Here is an 18,208-nt window from a genome sequence, read left to right as displayed (position 1 = left end):
TAGGGGTGAGTGTAAGATAGTCAACTCACATTGAGTGTGGGTGTTTTAGGCATTGAACAAAATACTAACATATATTCCATCACTTAACAGATATGACTAACGGCATGGGTGAATTTGATATTTATTAAATCAATAGATGATGTATTTGTTATTTTGAAAAGTGCAAAGGATGGCATTGATTAAATACCAAAGTTCAGGGGGTGGCAATGCAATTTTCTTTTATTTTTTTCATGATAGTGACAGGGGTGAGAAAAAAAGTGTGATGTCATATCAATTGATGAATAATAATAAATGCTGATGTGGTTGTTTAGTGAGACTTTGCCGTTAAATAGATAAAAATAAGATAAATTTGTGATGGTGGATTTCACATATTGTGAATTTAATTGAAAATGAAAATAAAAATAAGAAAATAATGAAATAATGAAATATATAATTTTTAATAGGTAAGGAAAGTGAGCTGAAATTCTAAGGTAAAAAAAAAAAAAGGGAAATAGGAAGAGGAGAGAGATAGACGTGAAATAGTTTTTCCATGAACTTTGAAAGTGAACAATATGGAAACAATTGTGAATCCAGTGCATATCGCACTGATTGTAGCTTTTACTATTAGAGCAGGCACCAGGTTTGTGATTTATGGATCAACTCTTGTCACACGCATTCCCCCCTCATTTCCTATCATCCCCCCGTGAGTAAAGTCCCTTGGGTAGTTATAAAATTAATTGCCACATTAGTAAAAAAATAATTATTATGTTAAATGACCTTGTCCAAAAAGTTCTCCACCCCATTTGTACATTTTTTTACATTTTCTATTTTTCCCCATCAAACAAGTACAAGTGATACCTTACCTCATGAATTGCATTATTTGAGGCATAATCAAGTGCACTCTTCAATGGTACACATATGGCCCTTTTTCGATATGGGTCATATTTGGTCTTCTCATTTCATAAGAGCGTGATAACTTGAAAACCATTGCTAGATTTGGGTAGGGAAATGGAGCTTTCCAACCCCTTGGGGTTAGGTACTTATTAGAAAAGCTTAACAGAGCCTTGAATAAATCATTACACCAATTCCCTTTCCCCTTTCCTCCCTAGTTCTGACTTGTCTTCCCTCACTCGCCTTATCCTCCATTTGCATCTTCTTCTCACTTCCCTTCGATTCATTTTCTCCTTCCTTTCTGACTACGACTTCATCTCTCTTCTCCTTATGCATCTCCCTCCCCCTCCCCCTCACCCTCACCCTCATATTCTCTCTCTCTCCCCATGACACCCATCCCCTGATGTACCCCCTATCCCTACCTTCCCTGTGTCATGCACTTTTATCACCAAGGTCTCCCATCCTTACAACTTGTTGTAGATTTTCTTTATTGTCACTCATTCCCGACAAAGTTCTCTCTCTCTAAACTCAACACAACTTTGTCAATCAATTATTTTGTAGGAGAATGTGAGGAAATTAATTAATTCACTAGGCATAATGAGGAGGACCAATATTTAAATTGCATAGGTGTAGGAAAAGATAAGCACATCTCATATGTCAAACCAGAAAAATGAGAGTGATTAGCCAATTATTAATATAACAACAATAACAATAACAATCATAATCTTATTGTAATATAAATAAAAGATGTTAATATTGATTAGCCAATTATTAATAATTAAAAAAATATTTTATTTTACATAAAAATAAAATAAATTAAAAAACAACTTTCGTTCTTATTTTTTGATGGGAGAGGTTTGTCAAAAGGCAGCGTCGCCCCGTATCCATTTACAGCCCACATTCTCCCCTCCGGAAAAAAATTCCCAAAGGTATGAAATAATTAACTTTCCATCGTTCACTAATATTTATAAATTTTCGTATTTTTCAAATTACCCTTTGAGATTCTCTCTTTTTCGCTGCGATCCCAGGTTGCAGCAAAATTTCATCCACCGTCGTCCGGCGTCGGGAGCGACGGGCGATCATGTCAGAACTCAGTACGGGTATACGGAGGTGGGCCCGACTCCCGATCCATTCAGCATGAGATGTTGCAAACTGGCAATATGGTAGTGGTGAGCAGCGGAGACGTGTTTTCCCTCCGGGGCCCACGTTGACAGGCAAGCGCTTCCTTAACTCTTCGGTTTCCCTCCTTTCTTCGTCTTCCACTCTTCAGTCGCAGCCTCGTAAAGTTGCAGAGGCAGCGGCAGCTAGTGAAAAATCAAGAATGTCCGAGTGTGTGTGTTCGTTTCGTCACACATTCTACAGAGGCATATAGTTATAGCTTCATGCAGTAAGGCTCAAAGGTCAATTAGAGAGAGAGAGAGAGAGAGAGACCGAGACAGAGAGGGGTCAATACTTAACAGATTATCTTTGGCTTTCTGTACTGTGAAGGCGTACGCCTCCGTGGGTTGTCTTCTCCTCTTAATCTTCTTATTCTTTTCGGTGTACTTGTTTTCCCCATTCTTCCTGTATAATTTCTAAGCAAATTTATGATTCACGAAATGTTTAGAACCATCCATTTCTAGCTTGAAGTAATGCATCTGGGTCACGCTTAATTTCTTGCTTATTCCATTCTCCTGTTAGCGCTTTTATTCAGTCTTCCCCCTCCCCCCAATTTTGAGTTGAAGAGTTCGTCTGCAACTTTTATAAGGCTTTACTTGCTTTCTTTAGCTCTTTCGACTCCCCCACTCCCTCTGTTATTTTTTCGCACAGAATCGAGAAATTGATTTAGACATTGGACCTATGAACTTCTATAGTTCATGGATGATCTGGTTAAATTATTGACTAGTTTTTGTGTGTGTGTGTTTTTAAGATGGTTCTGCGCTTCTCCCCCTATTTTGACGCAGGTTTACGAAGGTTAAAGTGGACTGGTGGTATTTTCTATAGTCCATGGATGCTCCGATTAAATTATTGACTAGTTTTTGTTGTTGTGTGTTTTAAATATTGTCCCCGTCTGCCCATGCCCCCCCTCCCCACCCCACAAAATTTTGCACAGGTTCGAGAAGGTTAAAGTGGACTGGTGGTATTTAAATTTGTTTTATCAGGTTATATTAATGCTGAATGTTAGAGTTCCTCTGTTTAATTTCTGTTTATTGATGATTTCTTCAGCGATAAATGGGTGAAAAACGGTCTCGCAGCGCAGTTAGCGAGGCACGGCTACAAGATCAGACTTCTAAGGCTCCGAACCCATTTTTTGGAATGTTAGAGCAGTGCAGTCCTGCTGGTAAATATTAGGCTTCTATACTTGAAGATATAATCCATCTTTCCTATGTTTCTAAATTTTTTTTTTTTAATGATTATGCTATACTTTTTCCATACAACAACAACAACTCAGTCTTCTATCAACTTAATGGAGTTGGGCAAATGGATCCATGCAAAGACAGAAAAGGAATAGATAAAGTAAAAGGAGAAGAGCACAACAACAACAACCCACCTAAATGGGGTCGGTTTCATGGATCCTTGCCCTCCAATCAACTCTATCCGAGGTCAAATTTGGGACAAGACCTAAACTATGCATGTCTTTCGTCATTACTTCTCCTATGGTTATTTTAGCCTCCTGCAAGTTTTAAACCTTTCCATTAGCCTCCTGAGTAAGTAAATAGCTTCTGTTATGGATCTATCTAGCATAAAACCAGATTGGTTCCTATATATATTAGTTTTTCTTCTCAAGTGGGCTTTAATAACCTTCTCTCGTAATTTCATAGCATGATTCATTAGCTCTCCGCCTCTATAGTTATTGTAGTTCTAAAAATATAGCCTTTATTTTCGTAGATTGGAACTATAGTTAATGGTTATGCTATATAGACATGATTATCTCAAATTTGTGCCCGCTTTGACCCCTTTACCTAAAAGACAAAAAGTAGCGAGTTTCCTTTTCTAGTTTCTATGTACTTCAGTGAGCCGTATTAATGTTTTGCATGCATTTGGGCATGTCTTACAATTGCTTTCTTATTTTGAAAACAGAGTCGTACTCCAGCGGTAAAAAAAGAGCAAAAATATTAGATACAAGTGGCATGCCTTGGATGGCAAAGTTGCATGCTGAAACCAAATGTAAGGATGAAAAGACTTCAAAAGTTGATGTTTCTGATCCATTTGCTCTGCCCAATTGGTTGGAAGGTTTGGACCGTGGCAAATATGGAAGTGTTTCTAAAGATATCGAAGATCTTCTTGCTCGAAAGATGCAATTGTTAAATCCTCTTCTTGCAAAATATCCTATTCTACAGAGATCTGATTTAGATATTGGTGGTCTTTTTAAGGGCCGACCTAGAGTGGTTTGCAAGTCGGCCTTGGCTTCGGCCTCATGTGATATTATTGATTTGGAGGAGGACTGCAGGGAAAACGCTGTTCCTGTGTGCGAAGATTCAATACCATTTCATGAACACGGTGGTGAAAGTATGGGACATGTACCTGGTGGCTCTAGTTCTGTAGGGCATGAGCAAACCAATCAACTTAATGACCTTCAGAGTGATTCTGATCTGCCAATTGTAATTCTTGATTCAGATGAAGAAGATGAAGACAGTATTAGGGCCAGACATGCTTCAGAAATTCCATTAGGATCTCAAAAGAATGGTATTGGTGATCTGAAAAATGGAGTAGCTGTGATGGCTGACAGCAAATCATTGTTGCATGATGTTCAGTATCAACAAGGAAATAGTGAGCTGGTGGATGCAAAAGTGGATGAAAGTGATGCTGTAGAAGCAAATAAGAGCCTATCATATTGGTATCAGCATGTTGTCTTGAGGAAGCCAGTTGATGAAAAACCAATCAATGATCTATGTGTAAGTTTGTTTGCATGTCTAAGTATAACTCATTGAGTGGGTGGAAAAGGATTTAAATCAGGTGCTGATGAAATTACAAATGCAGTTACTGACATGCTCAGAACCATATTAACTAGGCTGATCAGCCAATCCTCTTCTCACACACTTGCACCTGAACAGAAAAGGATGCTGAGTATCTGTACTTTAAACTGATTTGATTTGTCAAAGAGTAACTTATTTCTCCGGATATTGTTAAAATGATGCCAAGTTAAAATGAGTTTAAAATCATTGTCCTTTACAGAGTGAAGAGGAATGGATGTTTACTTTCTAATCTACCATTTCTCTTTCCATTTAGTAATTTTGGCTCTTTCTTTCATTTTGAAGGAGTTTAATTTCTCCCACCATGGTTTTCTTCTCCTAACATATATGAAAGCAGAAGAGATAATTCTTCAAATGGGAGACTGAGCATTTGGGATTTCCCCCATTTTCTGAACTTTGATAAATTTGCCTCCAGCTTAAGGTTCCCACCCTTTTCTCTCTCTCAATCTCTCTCTTGTAGTGTACCAAGGCCCAAACTAATGGTTGACATAGCCAAGATATCCTACAAAGAGAAATAATTTTTCACTGACAGGTTCAAACTTACCTGTTATTTGTAATAATGCATATTAGGTTTTTCTCTGTATCAGTTTTTCTTCAGCGTATTCTTCTAAACTCAAGAGATTAATATGATCACTTTGTTGTTTCCCTTTTGAATTATACTCATTATTATTTTGGTCCATTTCTGTTTGATGCCTGTAAATTTACGACTAGTCACAATATTGTGGAACACAGGCATACTTGTACCGCTTCACTTAGGAACAATGGCCTTTTTATGTGATCACTATTTGCACCATATGCCAGAGACAATTTTTAAACCTAAACAATATTGCTTTATATTATGTTTTTCGGCTAATTTAAGAAAAAATATGGCAGTTCAAGTTGATTTGGATGCCTATCTTCATTTCCAGGTAAGAGAACATGGGGAGGAAAACATTTCAAAAGGAGAAGAGGAAAGGTCTGGTGGTGAACAAGTTTCCAGAAAAGAACAAGGTGTATATATTGGTGTTCAGGGTGATACAATAAGTAAGAAGAGCAATCATCAAAGTGATGAAGATGATGGTCTTGGGGATGTCTGGAGAGAAATGACACTTGCATTGGAATGTTCCAAGGTAATTTCTTAGAATATCACTAATCCTTCTACGAAAAAGGTGAAGGGACTGGGATGTCTGCTTCTCATTTTTGCTCATAATGATTATTTGTATTGATTTCTATTGTTCTTTTGCCCATTGATGGATGCTCTCTTAAGTTTGAATTTTTTTTGCCTTTTTCATGAAAACTAATGAACTGAAAAAATGGGATCAGGGATAAAAAGGTTGTATTTGCTTTATGATATCGCCAACATGACTGACCTATTCTGATGCATTATAAAAGTGTTGTTTGATCACCTCACTGGAATGTGCAAGACTTATACGACCTGATAAACAAAGCAAACTCTACTCGATGTCATCCTTAATCTAGTCTTGCTGGGGATTCTGTCTGCTGACAATAGGTAAAACTACCTATGTAATAATTAAGGCAAAAATATTTCCTTTTTTTCCGTCTTCTTATTGTTTGCAACTTGGCTCGTTCGTTGACCTGTTTTGAGTGGTGGATGGTGGGTTACCTGGTAGAACTATGGGTTGATCACCAGGTTGAACTGCGCATATTAACTTAAGTTTCTTACTGGCAAGATCCTGGGGGAGGGGTGGCAAGATCCTGGGGGAGGGGTGATGCAGTGGTAAGAAGACAACTGACTGATGGGTAAATGATGGTTGAACTGTCCCAGTTCACTGGTTTGACAAATAATTGACAAAAGTCAATTGGGTTCCGTCAATAATGGGTTTTGACAGCTAATCCACCGGTTTAAGACTGAGTGGCAGGTAAACTGATTCAACTGGCTGGGCCGGTTCTCAAAACACAGATTTCTTCCATCTTTATTGGCTCCCTGTAATGTAGAACTAGGATTGACAAGTCAATCTAGTCCCAATGTTGCAGGATACTCTGTAAGAACTTGAGCAGATCAATAACACTTTGTGTAGTTGAGAGAAGAAGAAGATGAGTTAAGGAAGAGGACCTCTTGTGCTTCACACCGCTGAAAGTCAATTGGATCAAACACCAATTCCATCAGCCTTGATCAAACACAAGACAAATCTCCATGTAGAAGACAATAGCAACAACCATTAATTTTTTTATCAAAATCATCTAGGCCTTTAGGAGCCTCCTCTTCTTTATTTATAATGTTAATGGGGGAGGGAATTACAAAATAGAAGGTTCCTCAAAAAGGAAACCAAATATTCTCCTAATACAATAGCTACTAAAAACTGAAATTAGAAACTAGTTGAAAAAGGAAACTAACTACTAAGGACTTGACTCAATTAATAACTTGACTCATAAGGAAACAAATATAACTCAAATCAAGCCCAACTAGAAAGGAAACTAATGAAAATGGAAACTAACTAGTAATCCCGTACTCAATCTTAGAGCCCCATTTTTAGACCCATAAAAGTGGTCTATTACACTCAAAACACATGGAATCAAAAGCCTAACATGTATGGAACCCAACCCTAGGCTTATTCCTAATAAAACAAGCCTATTTTGGTAATTAATTTGCATCAACTCTCCCGGTCTTAAAAGAACTCGACTCCGTCGAGTTAGGTCGTGCTCCTAAGATTCCCTTGTAAATCATTCGCCAATGAGGTGGCACATATCTCGAAACAGAAGGGAGCATAACTCCAAGAGGAGGGAGAGTAGGTTGATGTGTCACCGGAGCAGGAGTCAGTTGACGTCGTGGCATGTCTGATAATGCATGTGGCCTCATTAAGTACATACGACCTCCTTGCTTCACCTTTATAGTGTTCCGTGCGCCATCATAGAGAATGCCTGCATGTCGCTGCCAAGGTCGCCCTAGAAGAATGTCGCAGTGCGCCAATGAGGTGACCAAGCAGGTGACATGGTACTGTAGTGGCCCAAACTGTAGATGTACTCGAACAACTGCAGTGGCCTCTTCTCGAGCTGTGGGTCCAAAACCTCGCACATGAATCTTCTTGAAAAGCTGCTTTTGTGGAAGGTTGTGTACTCGAACAAATTCAGCAGATATGAAGTTTGCTTCTGCCCCAGTATCAACAACTACATGAACATCAATAGGGTCGGAGCCGTGCAGGAGAGTCCCCTTCTGTCTGAAGAGAGGAGCTTTATCAACTAGTCTATTCGAAAAGGATGAAAGGCTAGCTGAATGAGCTTCTACATCCTCATCTTCATCATCGACAATATCATCGTCCTCGAGCGGATAAGGATATAAATGAGATTCATCTTCGCTCTTCTCTGTCGGCTGCTTCTCTGCTACGTTCACAGAACGAGTCCTGTTGGGACACTTGTTAGAATAGTGACCCTTCTCGCCACAACTATGGCATATGATATTCTTCACCCCAACACTATCCTTGTTGAACTCTGACCTTTTCTCTTCAACTCTGCGAGCTTCAGGCTTCTTTTCCTCCATACGCGGTGGAGGTCTATAAACTGAAGAAGTCTTGAGCATACCCTTCCAATAAATGGACTTCTCTTTAGCTGTCTTGGCATGTGCCGCTGCCACATCAACAAACCTGAAATCAGTGTTAGCCAACTCAAGTCGAATCTCAGTACTTAACCCACTGATATATCGCATCACCCGTTGTTGGTCTGTTTCCTGAAGCCGACACCTTGAAGACAGTTTGTGGAATTCGAGGGTGTAAGAATCCACATCTTTGTTCCCTTGTTGCAAGTTAAGTAATTTATGGAACATTACCTTTTCATAATTAAGAGGAACAAATTTTTCAGTCAGGATCTGCTTCATGACTTCCCAATTGATAACGGGTCCAAGTCTTCTGACAAACCTTGCATGTAGTACATCATCCCACCATGAACATGCATACCCAATAAACTTGGTGATGATGAGTTCACACTTCTTCACGTCTGGAAGAGACTTATACGCAAAAATTCTCTCCACTTTGGTAAGCCAGTCAAGAAATTCCTCAGGCCCTTTTTCACCACTGAACTCGGGAACCTCCACTTTGATGCCATAATCTCTGTCAAAAAATTGCCGAGTAACATCTTGGGGAACAACTGGATCAAGTTGCTGCCTCTGAGGTGTATCTTCGATCCGTAAAGTGTTGAGCTGAGGAGGTAATGTAGAGGGTCCTTCTTCAGCTCGCTTGTCGGACCTCTTCATAAAGGCAATCATCTCTTCCATAAACTTATCAAACTTGGCTTCAGTCCTCTCAAGCCTAGCATCAGTATTCTGTTGGTTCTCGGCTAACTCACGATACAATTTGTGCAACTCAGCATTGGTGATGTGACTTGCCATGGTTAGAAAATTGCAGGAAAATTTGCTCTGATACCACTTAATGTAGAACTAGGATTGACAAGTCAATCTAGTCCCAATGTTGCAGGATACTCTGTAAGAACTTGAGCAGATCAATAACACTTTGTGTAGTTGAGAGAAGAAGAAGATGAGTTAAGGAAGAGGACCTCTTGTGCTTCACACCGCTGAAAGTCAATTGGATCAAACACCAATTCCATCAGCCTTGATCAAACACAAGACAAATCTCCATGTAGAAGACAATAGCAACAACCATTAATTTTTTTATCAAAATCATCTAGGCCCTTAGGAGCCTCCTCTTCTTTATTTATAATGTTAATGGGGGAGGGAATTACAAAATAGAAGGTTCCTCAAAAAGGAAACCAAATATTCTCCTAATACAATAGCTACTAAAAACTGAAATTAGAAACTAACTGAAATTAGAAACTAGTTGAAAAAGGAAACTAACTACTAAGGACTTGACTCAATTAATAACTTGACTCATAAGGAAACAAATATAACTCAAATCAAGCCCAACTAGAAAGGAAACTAATGAAAATGGAAACTAACTAGTAATCCCGTACTCAATCTTAGAGCCCCATTTTTAGACCCATAAAAGTGGTCTATTATACTCAAAACACATGGGATCAAAAGCCTAACATGTATGGAACCCAACCCTAGGCTTATTCCTAATAAAACAAGTCTATTTTGGTAATTAATCTGCATCACCCTGCCCCACGATTACATGGACAACAAGACACTGACACATGCCTTTAACTGTGTCTTCTAATCCATTCATTTGCCAACTATTTTTTGTTTCTAACTCGATGATGGGATAAAATTTGCGCTATGTTTAAGCACATAGTTCATCTTAGGTAGTTTATTTTTGGTTCATTCATTATTTTTCTGTGCATAAACTGTAGGACTGTTTATTCTTTTTCTTTGTCAGGAGAGTTGGCTGGTACTGATTGATTTAATTAATTGTGGAAAGATAACTGTAACCTAGATGCTTCTCTGCCCAGGGTGGAACTACTGTGGAAGTGCACACCCCAAACCCTTTAATGAAAGGCTCGTTTGGGCTACCACATGCTTCCAGTTCTGTTATTCCCCTCCATCTAGGGCCATATGCATATTTATGGTATAGATCTTTTAGGGCATCAGTTATTAACATATTTGTAGTGGCATATGTATATATATATATATATATATAATAAAAATATCATATTTTAGAAACCAGACTGAACAGGCAATTGAACTGTTTGGTCCTCACTTAGGACCGACATCTAGAAACAAAAAAAAAAGGGCACAAATGAGGTCCCGATAGAAGTGTTAAAGAGTTTATGATTGGAGTGTTTCTTGGTTAGCAAATATGTTTAACAAGGTTATGAACACAAGGAAAATGCTAGATGAATGGAGGAGAAGCATTGGAGTTCTTATCTATAAAAATAAAGGTGACATTCAAAGCTGCAATAACTGTAGATGTATAAAGCTAATGAGTCATACTATGAAATTATGAGAGAATGTTATTGAAGCCCTCATGAGAAGAGAAACTATTATCTCAGAGAACTAATTTGGTTTTATGGCTAGTAGATCCATATGGTCTTTATTGACCTAGAAAAATTCTATTATACAGTCCCTAGAGATTTAAGCCGGCATGTACTATAAAAAAGAGGGTTGTCGAGTAAATATGTGGATATGATCAAAGATATGTATGAGGGCATGTGACTAGTATGAGAACTATGAGAGGTCCATGCAGTGAATTCCAAATTGCAATTGGGTTACACTAGGGATCAGCCCTAAGCCTTTATTTGTTTCCACTTATCATGGATGATTTTATCAAGAGCATTCAAGACGGGGTCTCGTGGTGTATGCTCTTTGCCGACGATATCGTTTTGGTGGATGAGACAAAAGCAGGGATTGGTGCTAAGTTGGAGTTATGGAGATCAATCTTAGAAACAAGAGGTTTTAAGATAAGTAGATCGAATAAAGTGTCATCCACTTGTAAAGAGAATGGATCTGGGTGGACATGTCATTTCAAGGGAAGACCATTTGTGACTACGTGGGAAAGCTTGCACTCAGTGCCACTTTAAACCAAGTCTAGATGGAAAGAAATCATCGGAAATGGACTTCCAACTCTCGGCCTATGGGAAAGATTTGGAACTCCATTTTCTTTGACCTCAAAGCCAAGATTTCTAAAGTGTCATCCACTTGTTCCCCCTCCCCCAAAAATTATCACATTGTTGCTTCTTGGGAGCTTCCTAGCTCTGTAATCAGGAATCCTGTCTCTTTATGAGTTTGTCTCATCCCTTCTCCCCCCCTCTCCTTTAGGGGTTGTATATTTTTTCTCTCTTTGGTAATGAATTATTTATTCATCCAAAAAAAAAAAATAAGTAGATCGAAAACAGAGTATATGAGGTGTAACTTTAGTCACACTGATGGATAATGATATGATGAAAATTGAGGGGACAGAGATTCCACAAAGTGACTGCTTTAGATATCTGGGGTCAACCATAAATAAAGAAGGTGACATAGAGGATGATGTTTCATAAAGAATTAAAGTACGATGGATGAAGTGGAGAGGGGCAGCCGGAGTATTGTGTGATCGACGTATTCCTTTAAACCTTAAATGAAAATTCTATAGGACTATTATATGACCAGCTATTATGCATGGGGCAGAATATTGGGCAATAAAAAGTGTCATATAGATAAGCTATGTGTAGTAGAGATGAGGATGTTTAGATGGGTGTGCGGCAAAATTCGGAAGGATAAAGTAAAGAATGGTCATACTAGGGCTGATTTGGAAGTTACCTTGATCAATGATAAGATCCGAGAAAGTCGTTTGAGGTGGTATAGCTATGTTCAACAAAGGCCTGGTGATGCTCTAGTAAGGAGGAGTGATATGATTGATCATAAGAGAGGTAGTGAGGAATGACATGCATAGTCTAGGTCTAATCCAAAGTACGAACTCAGGTAGAGCTGTCTAGATGGCAAGGATCCATTTAGTCGACCCCATTTGGCTGAGATTTTCCTGATTTACTGGTGTTGTGCCATCACTTGTGCTATCCTTTTACTCTCACTTTTCCCTCTTTTTGTTTTTTTCACAGATCCATGTGTCCAACCCCATTAAGTTGGGATAAGGATGAGTTTTTTGTTGTTGTAGACTGAACATTTGTCTGGTCCTCACTTACGAGTTACGACTAACATCTAAAAAAAAAATGTGCAGTAGTTTTTGAAAACCATCTGGTTTTTTATGAATTGCCCAGTTTGGCAGTTTTCATTTGTCAGTTTTTTTTTTTTTTTTTACAGTAATTACTTTTCTCTCTTTTCTCAAAATCACAGTTCATTCGGTCAAATCTGCTTTGAACTGGTCTGATCTAGATCCACTGATCCAGGCAGTTTTTGGTTCGCCTTCTGATCCAGTTTTAAAACTATGTTGTTGACTCATCTTCTTTTTAGGCTTTTGGGTCTTAGGGCCTTCAACTTGGTTTTGTATTCTCTCTCATTTGTGCAGTTATTAATCTTTGTTGAACAAAACAGAAATATGTCATCTTACTTATCTCACGTTGCCAATCACTGATGCTACCCCTTAGTTCCTAGGATTCCTTATTTTTTATTTTTAGTTTATCCTTTCTAACTCTTGGTGCAAATCTATCTAAATTTCCCTATCTAAGCTATGTTCATTCCGCAGACTTCTTTTTCTTCTTAATTCCTCACATTATCTTCCATGCGTCCATTCGTCACCGGTCTTTAAGCCATTTAGTAAATTTACGCTCCCTTGCTAACTGAGTTACATCCTTTTAAAGATACCAACTAGCCAACTTGCTACGCATCACAACGTCAAAAGCAGCCTATACCTGCTCATCTTTCTTCTTGCCGGTAGCAATTTCCATCCTATTTGGGTGGTAATTAGTATTTAGTTTTACCTCCAGATTAGCCAAATCAGTGGCTTATAGGTCAGGCAACCTGCTTTGTCGGGAGGGTCTCTTAACGGCTTCTTTTTTTTGTTTCTCATCAGAGTTATTTCACAAAGACTTGCCATGGTAAGAAGAAGGGTGGAACAAGCACACTGGAGAGTGCAGTACAATGTAGAATTTGTATGCTGCGTTTGGGAAGGATGAATCCCTCTCAATTGGTTGGATCATAGGTGTGATGATTTACTTCACGGGCTAGGTCTCTGGTTCAAGTCCAGGATGGCCGTAGAAAATGATTATCTATTAAGTGGGGAATTAATATTTATGATTAAGAAGCAGAAAAAATTGTGTTATATGCGTTACCCTGTGCAATTATCAGAAAGATAATTTCCGAATAACTGGTTAATAGAAGGTATTCAGATAAAGATTCTATTTCCATAACTGAAGAGTAATGGCAGCTAGTGATTAAATTCAGTAGTTCTTCATATAAAATTTTTCTCTAGAGATATGGCACTATGGAAAAAGACAAAATTGTTTGAAGCACCAACAAAACTGGAAGCACTCCTTGTTTCTAAGAGCATAGGATGGGTTATTCACTTTTTATTATTTCTGCTAATAATGATTGGCCACACAAGGATGTTTTTTAGTTATCGTGTAAGCTAATTTCTTCTATTGCTCCCCTTTTCTCATTTATGAAGATGAAGGAAAATATTTCATTACCTCTCCTATTTATATGGTGAGAAAGAATCAAACTCTCACTATATTTATTCTGTTTTCTACTTCTATTTCCGACCGAAAGAGCATTTTTGGTTGATTTTGGAGGACAAGTCCTATTAGAGATGCTTCTGCCAGTACCACGACCATGGAAGCTGATCCATGGCAAACATATAAGCTGCAGGTTTAAAATACGGTTGTGTCCTAGCTGCTTGTTCCATTGGAAGCCAAGTACAACAAATGACATGCAGATCTGCAACCAAGCAACAGTTTAAGAAATTAAGTGGGTGTTTTGGGAATTCTTTCCCTTAAGAGATTAGTTTGGTCCTGTTTCCATGTTTCCTATTTCCTTTCACTTTTTGCTTTTATAGGTGGCTGAGCCTAGTTTGATGGTGCATTATTTGTCAAGATTGATCTTTCTCAATAAAATTTTCTATCATTTATCATGAAGTCTATATTTCTATTACTCAAATAATTGTTCACACAATTAGCTGATGGATATGAGGGTCTAGAAGCAATTATCGAAATCGGTTCAGTTAGTTAGAAAAAATTAGCCGGAGTTCTTGAAACTGGACTGAACTAGCAGTTAAACCAGGAGAAACCCAAACCTCAGTCTGAACTTAGGATCACCTTCTTCAAAAACTGGAATCAATCTGCCGGTTTACAGAAACTCTGTAGACCAGGAAGTACATTTTGTCTAATTTAAAATCAGATGCGTAGGTATGTCTAAGGAGATTCTATCTGATATTCTCTTGGTAATGCTCTAACTCTCCAAACCACCATGCTAGGAAGTGATTCTGATACATAGCTGTACATTTTTTTTTTTTTATACAGTTCTTATTGTTATTACTAGAAAACCACAGTTTGACTGGTCAAACCCATAATTGAGCCCCTTTTTTCAGATCGATGCCCTGTCCAGATTGAAAAACTGTGGTTATGACTAATCAGACCGATAATTGTGTACGACTATAATCACAAGTTTGACCATGTATGACTTGGTACAAATGCCGTAAGCATGTTTGAAGGTTTGAGTTGCGAGTTTAAGATCTTTCTTTCTTGTTTCAATCTACGGAAGTAAAACTAAGGACATTTTTGCCAGTGCTCATGCAATTTTGCTGCAAGGGAAGAATATAGTGAATGTGCTGCGTGTGGATGTTGTTTCAGCATATCAACATTTGCTTCTTCATGATTTTGTATTTTCTTTGAATAGTGGATACACTTGTGAGTCTTTTGATTTCTTTGGATAGTAATACACTTGTGAATCTTTCATTTTCATGCAAGTTCCAATTAGATACTCTAATAATTCATGTTGTATATTTTGATAGGAAGCTGCTCCTGAGAAGTCAGCTTTTGAAAACATTGGAGGAGGAGGACTAGGAGGTGAAGAATGCGATCATTATTTTGTTCTCAAGGATGATCTGGGATATGTCTGCCGGGTTTGTGGCATTATAGAAAGGGGAATTGAAACAATATTTGACTTCCAGTGGATAAAGGTATGGTGTATAAGCTAATGAGAGATATCCTGCTCTGTTGAATTGGATACTTACTGTGTAAGGATCTGCTATCCATTATTTTCATTGTTCTAGTTTTCCCTCACTTATTTGATATGATGCAGAGGATTCTTTCCTCTTTTTATTTTTTATGGTTCTGATTGATTAGTAACATTTATTTGTTTGGCATCTGATCAAGTCAAAGTGCTTGAGTATGTATAAGTTGTTCTTAAATTTTCAATCATACAGGGCACAAAGACTACAAGAACTTACTTCTATGAATCTCAGAATTCCAAGGGTAGACAAACTGAGGTTTCTCCATTTTCTGGAATTGAAAGGTCTCAGGAAGATCTAACTGTGGAAGAACTATCTGTGCATCCAAGGCATATGCAGCAAATGAAACCCCATCAAATTGAGGGTTTCAATTTCTTGCAGAGGAACTTAATATCAGACAAACCGGGAGGTTGCATCCTTGCCCATGCTCCTGGATCTGGAAAGACTTTTATGATAATAAGCTTTATGCAAAGTTTCCTGGCCAGGTGTCCTAAAGCCAGGCCACTGGTTGTACTACCGAAAGGTATCCTGGCTACATGGAGGACAGAGTTTAAAAGATGGCAAGTGGAGGACATACCTTTATATGATTTTTATTCCTCAAAAGCAGAAAATAGGCATCAGCAGTTGGAAGTTTTGAAAACATGGGTAGATAAAAATGGTATCTTATTTCTGGGATACAAGCAGTTTGCGAACATTGTATGTGGCAGTGCAACCAGCAAAACTGCAGCTGCTTGTCATGACATATTGCTGAAAGTTCCTACAATTCTTATCTTGGACGAAGGTCATACACCAAGGAATGAAGACACTGATGTGTTAAGCTCTCTTGCCAAGGTGCAAACGCCAAGAAAAGTGGTTCTTTCAGGCACCTTATTTCAAAATCATGTGAAGGAGGTCTTCAATATTTTGAACCTTGTTCGCCCCAAATTTTTAAAGTTGGAATCTTCTCGTCTCATTGTAAAGCGTGTTCTTAGTAGGGTTCACATATCAGCTAAAAAGAAGTTCAATAAAAATGACGTGGAATCGGCATTCTTTGAGTTAGTTGAAGCCACTCTACAAAATGACGAAGATTTCAAAAGGAGGGTAACAGTCATACAAGACCTCCGTGAGATGACAAAGAACGTTCTTCATTACTACAAGGGAGATTTCTTGGAGGAATTGCCAGGTCTTGTTAACTTCACTGTGCTTTTAAATTTGACAAGCAAACAGAAGAATGCAGTAGAAAAACTGAAGAATTTAGAAAAATTCAAGAGATGTTCTGTGGGGAGTGCTGTTTATATGCACCCTAAGTTGAAAGAGTTCTCAGGGACTGCAACAGCTGTAGACAGAGGTGTCAACTTCAGTGATGAAAAGATTGATGACTTCATAGGGAAAATGGATGTAAAGGATGGGGTCAAGACAAGGTTTTTCCTTAATCTTTTGGGCTTGTGTGAATCTGCCGGTGAAAAGCTGCTTGTTTTCAGTCAGTATCTACTTCCGTTGAAATTCTTGGAGAGATTGATAGTGACCACAAAGGGTTGGAGCCCTGGAAAGGAAATTTTAATGATCTCTGGTGACTCTACACCTGACCAGAGGGAGCGTGCCATGGACCGTTTTAACACATCCCCTGATGCTAAGGTTTTTTTTGGTTCAATCAAGGCATGCGGTGAGGGGATCTCCCTTGTTGGGGCATCTCGTGTACTGATTCTGGATGTTCATCTAAACCCATCAGTCACACGGCAAGCCATTGGCCGTGCATTCCGACCAGGCCAAAAGAGGAAGGTTTATACATACAGATTGGTTGCTGCTGACTCTCCTGAGGAGCAAGACCATCTCACCTGCTTGCGGAAAGAATTAATTTCGAAGTTGTGGTTTGAATGGAATGAATGCTGTGGTGATCGAGACTTTGAAATGGAGTCAGTTGACGTAAGGGAATGTGGGGATTTGTTCCTTGAAAGCCCTTTGTTGGGGAGAGATGTGAAGGCCCTATACAAAAGGTAGTAATACTTTTATTCATTAATAGAGAAAAGTGGTTACTTAAGAGTAATTCTTTGCATGATCATGTATACTTTGTCCTATTTGGCCTATTAAGTAGTTATATATATATATATATACATATATTGAGTAAATAAATGCTTTATCATCGTAGTCTAATCAAATCAACATTTGTTTTATTCAGGTGAAAACTATTTTATCTTATGCCTGGGCCTGCCTGCTGCATAAGTTGACAAGCTTTCTGCCCTGACAAGTTTGCACTTTTTCCTCCTTAATTGGAGTTTCTTTCTTTCTTATTTCTGACATGGATGATGACTGGACTTTGCTCCCTCTGACCTGGCATGCCAGGTTTTGGGTTTTTTGTGTCCATAACTCAATCTATGTAGGCATTGCTGTAAATAACTGGTGGTGGTATTTTGTCCCAGCCTAGCCAGAATAGTAGAAACTCACTTTTATGCTTACAATACTTCCTGATAATCAATGTTCAGTTTTGCAACGGCTGAGGTTTGTAAATATGTAGATAACACTACAACAGTTCCATGTGCTGTGAACCATTGTATCTCTTGGAATTTAGTTCAACTTAATTGAAAATTTCAGTCAGGGAACTTTTTTCTTCCTCTATTAATCCTGAAAGTGCTTGTAATTTGGGTAATTTTCTAGATCCTGAGATTTTCATTTTTGTTTTCTTTTAACGTGGGATTGGTTTCTGAAGTAGTTATCTGAACTTCCAAGGTGAGATTAAATAAAAAGTTATTGCCTGTGCAGATAGCATTTTGGCCTCATGCATTCTTAAGGTTTCAGCCTGTGGAGGGCTGAATCTATCTTTAGGCCTTGAAGAATTATTTCGTGTAGCTATCTAACTCTCTCTTTGTATGATCGATCCTGCAATGAAGCAGCTGATTGGTTGATAATTGATAATGAACCCCCCCCCCC

General features: G+C 38.4%; 1 protein-coding gene across 3 annotated transcripts; it reads left to right on the top strand.

Annotated features, from left to right (window-relative positions):
- The first annotated feature begins 1,934 nt into the window (after positions 1-1,934).
- Positions 1,935-17,894, top strand: LOC122091648 (protein CHROMATIN REMODELING 35-like). Of its 3 annotated transcripts, none has more exons than XM_042661682.1 (7): positions 1,935-2,084; positions 3,076-3,190; positions 3,931-4,745; positions 5,732-5,932; positions 15,086-15,253; positions 15,500-17,277; positions 17,460-17,894. In XM_042661682.1, exons 2-7 carry the CDS (start codon positions 3,082-3,084, stop codon positions 17,461-17,463), a joined length of 3,075 nt encoding a protein of 1,024 aa, XP_042517616.1. In that variant the 5' UTR covers positions 1,935-2,084; positions 3,076-3,081; the 3' UTR covers positions 17,464-17,894. The 3 variants fall into 3 exon arrangements, with proteins under 3 accessions (XP_042517616.1, XP_042517617.1, XP_042517614.1); XM_042661683.1 differs by lacking the exon at positions 1,935-2,084 and adding an exon at positions 2,118-2,370; XM_042661680.1 differs by lacking the exon at positions 1,935-2,084 and adding an exon at positions 2,118-2,374.
- The last annotated feature ends 314 nt before the right edge of the window (positions 17,895-18,208 follow it).

Source organism: Macadamia integrifolia, chromosome 10, assembly GCF_013358625.1.
Source record: "Macadamia integrifolia cultivar HAES 741 chromosome 10, SCU_Mint_v3, whole genome shotgun sequence".
In the NCBI taxonomy this organism is placed as follows: Eukaryota; Viridiplantae; Streptophyta; class Magnoliopsida; order Proteales; family Proteaceae; genus Macadamia; species Macadamia integrifolia.
The sequence above is the reverse complement of the archived record's forward strand: the minus strand, read 5'-3'. Positions and strand labels throughout refer to the sequence as shown.

Excerpts from the sequence above, each read along its gene's own strand:
- LOC122091648 (XM_042661682.1), top strand. The coding sequence starts at position 3,082 with ATGGGTGAAAAACGGTCTCGCAGCGCAGTTAGCGAGGCACGGCTACAA. Across the intron at positions 3,191-3,930 it reads AGAGCAGTGCAGTCCTGCTG|AGTCGTACTCCAGCGGTAAA; the intron begins GTAAATATTAGG and ends TTTTGAAAACAG. Across the intron at positions 4,746-5,731 it reads AACCAATCAATGATCTATGT|GTAAGAGAACATGGGGAGGA; the intron begins GTAAGTTTGTTT and ends CTTCATTTCCAG.